The following is an 8,133-nucleotide window of genomic DNA, read 5'->3' on the forward strand; positions in this document are numbered from 1 at the left end:
GGTCTCTCCTGAGTAACGGTGGCAGCAGACTACAGAAGAAGCCCTGGGCAGGTCCTTTCTCTGATAGAGCCTAGTCTGATTTATATAGCAGATTTGGGCAAGGGGCACTGGCTTAGATGATGAAGGCATTTGGTATGGGTCTGTGTTTTATGGCTACCAGATGGCTCCAGACAGCTCAGAGCAGCTGTTAAACTGCCCAGCTTGGAGAGGGAGCTGGTTCAATTACAGGTCAGTTTCAGTACCCCTACCCAGATAGGCAGACTCTAGTCCTGCAGACAAAGTGAGTGAAGCTGTCTTTATGTCCCCAGCTGTCACGTATGAGAATACACTCTGACTCTCCTGAGGCTCAAGTGTCCCACCACTTGCTTTTTGGGGTGGTGGAGGACCAAAGGCGATGGCGGAAAGGAAACTGCTTGAACCAGGACCAGAAGCTTGGAGGCAAAACCAGCATCCCTGAGCCTTATTGGCTGATGGAGCTGATACTGATGAATAAGCTGTCAAAGGGCCTGGTTGCTGGGAGCAACAGGGCAGGTGTCCGGTGCTCCATCTGGGCTCAGATCCCAGCTCTTCCACCTGGGAGCAGCTGCTGCATGGCCTCTCTGAGGCACAGGTGTCAGGAACTCTTGTTGAAAGGGATGTAATGGGTCACCCAATGGGCCATGTGATCTGGCTCCATTGTCTGCTTAGGGACCAAGTTAGAAAGGCAAAGCCACAAACCTGAACTTGGAACTGGCCTTGAGCTCCACCCAGGGTGCTCTCTATCTGCTAAGGCAGGGACGCTGGGACTTGCTGGTTGGTCATTCATCTGAATAATCACAGGCTGATATCAAGCAGAAACCTTTGTACAGCACCACCCCACAGGGCTCACCTGAGCATGCCCTGTCCTGGCTGGATCTGCCAGATGTTTGTACTCCACACTGGGCCTTCCTCTTAGTGGCCTGTGAGATTCCTGATTGTCCATGCTCTCCAGAGCCTGGTGGCAACTGGAATGGTGGGTAAGAGGGGACACCTGGGTGGGAACTGCCAGACACCCAACACCAGCCTACTCAGGGGATATAAAGGAGAGGGGAAACCAGGGTCTGGATGGTCCAGGGAAAGGACAGACAAAGGGCAAAGCTGTGTGGGAGAGCTGCCTGCTGTGGATGGGGGTGCAGACAGGGTGGTGGTTGGAAGCTGCAGGCACAGAGGCTTTTGGGACACTCCTGTTATGGGCAGCGACACCTCCTTCCAGAAGTTGGGCAGAACTCCCAACTCCCACCTGAGTTGAGCTGGTTTCATTCTACAGCCCTCCCAGCTGTCTCTGGACCCACCCAAGCATCAACACTTGAGGCTAGCCAGTCCCAATTCATTCTAAGTGAAAAGTGGCCACCCAAGCTCACTGCCCACCGCTGGACCTAGTGTTGGGCAGTGCTGAACCAACTGTTGACTTGCCAAGTCAGCAATTCCACCATTTCCTGAGCACATGGTGACATCCTGGATCCCTGGAAAGGTGCCAGTTTACACTCCATTCTGGATTTCTACCTGGCTTCTCTGTGGCCTCTTCTCCACTGGTGACGGTCAGAATGTCATAACAGATTCACTCTCAGACTTCAGAAATCCCCACTCAGCTGTGATCAGAGACCCCATGCCCTGTCCACCTTCTCCCATGGCAGGAGGCCCCAGGATGCCACTCTTCAGAGGAACCAACTCTAGGCAAAAATGCCAGTCTAATGTCAAGGCCTGATACTGGTTCCCCAACCCTTGCAGTGAGCCTTGGAAATATTTGTAAAGGGGGGACCCCAACTCCATACAGAACCCCTCCTCTCTGAGCTCAGGATCACTCTTTGGCCTCCCACACTCCCCATGGATTTGCCATCCAGCTATCCTTAGGGAATCCACCTGCATGGTCACCCTTGTTCTGCTTGCCACACATCTGGTCTCTGCACATGCATGTCCCTCACTATATTCAGTAACTTGAGGCTCTGGCCCATGCCCCCACATAGGGAGGACAGTACCCAATGCTGGCTGACTGTATGCCTGGGATCTACCTCATACACCAGCAACCGTGTACTGTGCTTTTGCTAAACAGGTTTTCCTCCCACCTCAGGTGCCCTGAAGCTTGACACATGACCACAATGTCTCAGCATTATTGACAAGACTAGCCAAGTATTTTATTTTTTTAATAAAAAAAAAAAAAAGTATCCCCACAAGTGCTGCTGCACACCTAGGGCTGCCAGTCCCCAAAACTGGCTGATGGTTTCCACTCAGCAGGTGCCTCTGCTGCAGCCCAGAACCGTTTCCAGTGCCCCAGGTGGAACACAGCAGTCACACAGTGAGAGTCCCCTGAGATCTGCATGTTATTTCCAGCTTCAAGGGCTAAAGCCAGAGAATGAGTCTCCACTTGACTGTCCTGGCACTCGAAAGAAGGGTCTCACAGATCCTGCTGAGCGTCCGCCAGATCCCACTGTCATGCCCTGCTGACTGCAGGTCACCACACCTGGCATGTCCGGATCACCTCCTTCAAGGCCTTCAGCCCCTCCATGCTCTTGTCCTTCACAGCCATGGCCAGGAGGACAGCTCTGTTTCCTGCTTCTTGAGACACAAACGATACCAGGTTCTTCGCAAAGACATGGATGAGAGGCTGGGGAGGGGGGGAAGACAGGACCATGACTGCAGGAAACCTCACTTTTTTTTTTTTTTTAAGACAGTTTGTCAACTGTCTTTAACTCAGGCTAGCTTGGGATTCATATAGCTTAGGTTATTGAACTCATGGCGATCTTACTTACTTAGCCTCCTGAGTGCTAGGATTCCAGGCATATGCTATCATATCCAGTTTGTTTTTTTAAAAAAGAGTGTGCATGTGTGTGGGCTTGAGGAGACCTGAAGACAACCCCAGGTATCAGCCGTAGAACACCATCATCTACTTTGAGACGAGGTCTCATTGACCTGGAATTCTCCAGACTGCATGGCCAGCAAGCCCCAGAATCCTTCTGTCTCTGAGGCTGGCTTAGCCTCCCTAGTGCTAGGATCAAAGGCACTCACCACCAAGCTTTTTTATGTGAATTCAGAGGATCGAACTCAGGCCATGCTTGCAAGGACTTTAGGAATTGAGCTATTTCCTCAGTCTCCACTCCATCCATCCATCCTTTATTTATTTGTGAGGCAAGAATTCACTGTATAGCCCTGGTTGATCTGGAACTTGCTATGTAGACCAGGCCTACTTTCATCTCCTAAGTGTTAAGATTAAAGATGTGCACTGATACATAGAGCTATTTAGTCTCCACTTAATATATATAGTGTATATATGAGAGAGTACAACTTGTGGCAGTTAGTTCTTTCCTTCCACTGTGGGTTCAGGGAGCTGAACACAGGCTTGCACGCCAAGTGCCTTTACTCCTGAGTTATCTCAACATTCCCTGCATTTTAAATAGAGGGTCTCATGTAGCTCACATTGCCCTTATATAGCTGTAATAACCAGCCTGGAACAGAGGGAGTTTCAGGACAGCCAGAGGTACACAGAGAAACCCTATTTCTAAAAACAAAAAACCAAAAAATAACAACAAAAAAGGAGAAACTGAACCCCTGGTCCTCTTGTTCCTACCTCCCAAGTGCTGGAACCACACTGTACCAAGTGGCTTTTGGGTTTTTTGTTTGTATTTTTTCTTTTGTTGTTGGAAACTCCTGGAACTCACTATGTAGACCTTGAACTGGAAGAGACCCACCCGCCTCTGCCTCCTAAGTGCTGGGATTAAAGGCGTGCACCACCACCCCTCCAATTTTCTTTTAATATATTTATTTGTCTTTATGTATATGGATGTTTTGCCTGACTATATGACTGTGTACCATATACATACCCACAGAGGAAGGTGCTGAATCTTCTAGGACTGGAGTTACAGATGGTTGTGAGCCACCATGTGGGTGCTGGGAATCAAACCCAGGTTCTTTGGAAGAACAGTCAGTGCTCTTATCTGCTGAACCTTGTCTCCAGCCCTGGTTTTTGTTTTCTTAAGGGGGAAAGGAGGATCTATCCCCAGCTGGCCTCGAACTCATTGCATAGCTCAGTCTGATCATAAACTTGCAGCAACCCTTCTGCTCCAGTCTACCAAGTGAGAGGATTACAGGCCTGCACAACCACACCCAGCTCAAACACTGTTTCCCGATGCTCTCCTTAAGCACCCATCATGGATCCAGACCAGCTTCCCACACCTTCCCTAAGTCACCTCCAGGGAAGCCAAGACAACAGTTATTCGAAGGGCTCAGTGGACTGCACACCGCAGATATAACAAACAGCTGACGAGGCATCATTAGGATTTTTCCCCCTTGGTGCCTCTGCATACCATCTCTCTGGTTATCCCTAATCCAGATAGACATGCATACAAAGGGGAATGCTGTCAAGACTGAAGAAGCAGACGTAAACATCAAGCCTTCATTAACATAAAGCCATCACGACGGGTCAAACTGAGGAGATGGCTGTGTCACAAAATCAATAGCTCCACTGAGTGTTGAGTAAAAATGCTGACACGATGGGAAAAGCATCACTAGGGGCAGCCAGGGCACCCTCAGATCTGAAAGGTCTGGAGAATGCTGACTGTGTCCTTGGGTGTGTATGGAGGGGTCCTTATCAGACACCCATGTCCTTATGGAAAAATGACGCCAGCAAAGATTGTTCTCCCAACCCCTTTACCTCGTCCTGCCCGAGGAGGACTTTTGTGGTGAGCACTGGCTTGCTGATGTCATTGGCCACGCTGCTGGGCTCCAAGGAGACTAGTGTACCCATCTTCCCGAACTGGGTCACCACAACCAAAATGTGGCTGCTGAAGGCCGTGCAGATCACCTGGGTGGGCACACCGCAAACTACTTCTGTCTTCTGTTTCGAAAATACCAACGGTTTGTCTTCCATGGTCCCGTTCTTCAGTGGAGGCTTCAATTTTAAAGAAAAGGAAAAAGGGAGGGAGCAGTCAGAGTCAGATATAACCTGTAGCTACAAAGCAGAAATGCCAAGCAGGCCATTCCAAGCTGCAAGCGGTGGCACATGCCTATCATCCCAGCACAAGGGAGGCCGAGACTGGAGGACCCCCAAGTTCGAGGCCAGCCTTGGTTACAAGGGAGAGACGCTATTCTAATACCCTGCCTCAACTCAAAACCAAGTGTGCGCATGTTCAGACAGGCTTCTGTTAGTTTCTGTTTTTTTGTCCAGCCGCACCGCCTGTGATTACTGCCCCACCTGTCGCCTGCTTGTAGATACAAGGGGGAATGGAAAACGCCAAGCTCACCGGGGAACCCCGACCGCGCAGGGCTGGGAACGGTTGGGACACTATTGACTACAGCCGGTCCGAAACCCGCAGCCACAGCGCTCACTGCATCAACCGCGCCAAACATGAATGTCAATGAACAATGTAGCCCGCTTTCACTTAGCGCGGGCCGAGAACTTCCGCTTCCGGTCCTTGGTCCGGTCCGTGGGTCTCCGCAGTTCCACAGCCTTAGGTTCCGTGTTGTAAAGGAGACGCCAGGCTTCCTGTTAAAGGGACACTGTGCCTCTGGGTCTAGGAGCTTCAAGATTCCTTGGGCGGTGCTTGGACTCCAGTGTCGGGGCTTTGTGTCTCAGCTGTGGAGTGGGATGGCAGTAATGGTTACTATTTCTTTTTGTTTGTTTGTTTTTGTTGTTTTTCGAGACAGGGCTTCTCTGTGTAGCCAGGCTGGCCTGGAACTCAGAGATTTGCCTGCTTCTGCCTCCCAAGTGCTGGGATTAAAGGCATGGGTCACCACCTCCCGGTTTATATATATATTTTTCTCATTTGGTGTATACCTGGCTTTGGCTAAGGCACACTCTATCATCCATGCATCCATCCATCCATCTAGTTTTATTTGTTGGTTTGTTTTTTCGAGACAGTGTATCTTTATGTAGCCCTGGTTATTGGGGAACTCACTATGTAGACCAGACTGGCCTCGAATTTACAGGAACCTGCCTGCCTTTGCCTTCAGAGTTCTGGGATTATTTTCTTCTTTTTTTGAGACAGGTTCTCAAGTAGCCTAGGTTGGCCAAGGATGCTCTTGAACCCCTGATTCTCCTACTTCCACCTTCCACATGCTGGGATGACAGACACATACCACTATGCATGGTTTATGTGGTGTGGAGATAAAAATCCAGGAGTTTGGCGTTGGTGCCATACATCCAACTTTAATCCCAGCACTCTGGAGGCAGAGGTAGGCAGATCTCTGTGAGTTTGAGGGTGGCCTGGTCTATAGAATGAACTCCAGGACAGCCAGGGCTACAAAGAAAAACCCTGTCTCAAAAAAAAAAAAAAAAAAAAACAAAAAAAAACAAAAACAAAACAAACAAACAAAAAAAACCCCCCAAAAACAAACAAAAAGCCCCAGGAGTTTGTGCAAGCATTCAAGCTGAGCTAAGTTACAATTTAATGTTTTTCCTCCTTCTCTTCATTTTTCATTTCCTTCCTTCTTTTCTTTTGGGTTTTGAGGAACAAATCTATTCATTTACGTTAGGTACTGCTCATCTTACAGAATTAAAAACAATAAACACCATTTTTCAAAATTTGTATGAATATTTTTGCCTGCCTCAATGTATGTGTACCATGTGAATGCAGTAACCCCCGAGGCCGGAAGAAGGCATTGGATTCCCTGGAACTGGAGTTACAGACAGTTGTGGGCTGCCATGTAGGTGCTGGGAACCAAACCTGGTCATTTGCAAGAGCAGCCAGTGCTCTTAACTTTGAGCCATTAAATTAAAACAATTTTTCTTGTAAGTATAGATTGAAAATTGAGCATATTCCCTTTATTCCTATTACCTGCCCCTTCCCCCCTCCTGTTAGTCCTCTCCATTTTCCTAAACAAATTAATTTCTTTAATTTAACACGCACACACACACACACACACACACACACACACACACACACACTCCCAGTGACTATGTAAAATCTAGGAACAACAAATGAGAGAAAACACAGCATCTGTCTTTCTGAGACTGGCTTAATTTGTTTAACATGATTATCTCCAGCTTCATCTATTTTCAAGAATGTTGACCTCGTTTTGTTTTTTTTTTTTGTGCACATATGTGTGGAGGTCAGAGGTCAATTTAGGAGGTACTGTATCTCGGTAGCTGTATACCCACCTTTTTTCTGTTCTGCCTCCCCCCGCCCCCAATTGAGACAGGATCTCACTATGTAGCCTTGGCTGGCCTGAAACTCATTGTGTAGATGAGGCTGGTCTCAGACTCCGAGATTCACCTGCCTCTGCTGGGGTTAAAGGTGTGTGCTACCACACCTGGCTACACCTTGCTTCTTGAGCTTGGTAGGGTCTTTCACTGGTCTAGAGATCACTAATTAGGTTAGGCTGACTGTTAGCAAGCCCAGGGAAATGCCTATCTCCAGCTCCCCAGCGCTGGCATTACAGGCTGTACTAGATCTCCAGGCTTTTAAATATGGCTTCTGGCAATGGAACTTTGGTTTTTGTGATTGCAAGGTGAGAGCTTCACCAACAGCCATCTTCTTAGCCCCACCCATTCTTCTTTATGGCTGAAGCTCCACTGTGTGTATACTTCTATTTTCCTTACCCATTTCTTTGTTGTTGCATGCCTAGATCATTTCATCTTCACAGCTCCCTTAGAAACATCATGAGCCCCCTTTGAAAATAGAATGTTCAAAGTGTGGTTTGACCCCACCCTGACCTTCCCTGATGTTCAGCTTAAAGCCTGACTCCATTCCCTGACCCTTGCTGAAGATACTTGAGCCTGGGCCACTGACACTCACCAGGTCCCAGCTAATGCCTGAAACCTCTGATCTTCACTGAGGCTTATGGGAAGGGTGAGTTTTGCATCCAAACCAGAAAGCTCCACTGTCTCCCTGCGGGAGGTTTCACTGACTGGGAAAATTGTGGGCAGATACTAAGAGAAATCGCAGCCTTGAGACCCTTTCCCAGAGGTCGATAGCCCTGGAAACCCCACCTCTGAAGCTTTTCAATGTATTCTGCTGACTGTCCTAAAAAAGCCACGCTTCTGCTTACACACTAAAGTCCTTAGACAGCTCAGGCATTCTTCTCAACAATTTCACTCCTTCCTTCCTTGAGTTAATGACTCCTTATCCAAGCTCCGTCGAGTCGTATGAAGCTTGCTTCCAAAATGATTTCTTGGTGGTGTGA

The 8,133-nt window shown here is 48.4% G+C and overlaps 1 protein-coding gene across 1 annotated transcript; it reads right to left on the minus strand.

Annotated features, from left to right (window-relative positions):
- Positions 1-2,141: 2,141 nt before the first annotated feature.
- Psmg3 (proteasome assembly chaperone 3) lies at positions 2,142-5,416 on the minus strand. Its single transcript, XM_027413501.2, has 3 exons — positions 5,253-5,416; positions 4,664-4,900; positions 2,142-2,620 (listed from the first exon to the last, which is right to left on the minus strand). The coding sequence occupies exons 2-3, from the start codon at positions 4,877-4,879 to the stop codon at positions 2,468-2,470; spliced, it is 369 nt and encodes a 122-aa protein (XP_027269302.1). The 5' UTR covers positions 4,880-4,900; positions 5,253-5,416; the 3' UTR covers positions 2,142-2,467.
- Between the last annotated feature and the right edge of the window lie 2,717 nt (positions 5,417-8,133).

Source organism: Cricetulus griseus, chromosome 4 (assembly GCF_003668045.3).
Source record: "Cricetulus griseus strain 17A/GY chromosome 4, alternate assembly CriGri-PICRH-1.0, whole genome shotgun sequence".
NCBI lineage: Eukaryota > Metazoa > Chordata > Mammalia > Rodentia > Cricetidae > Cricetulus > Cricetulus griseus.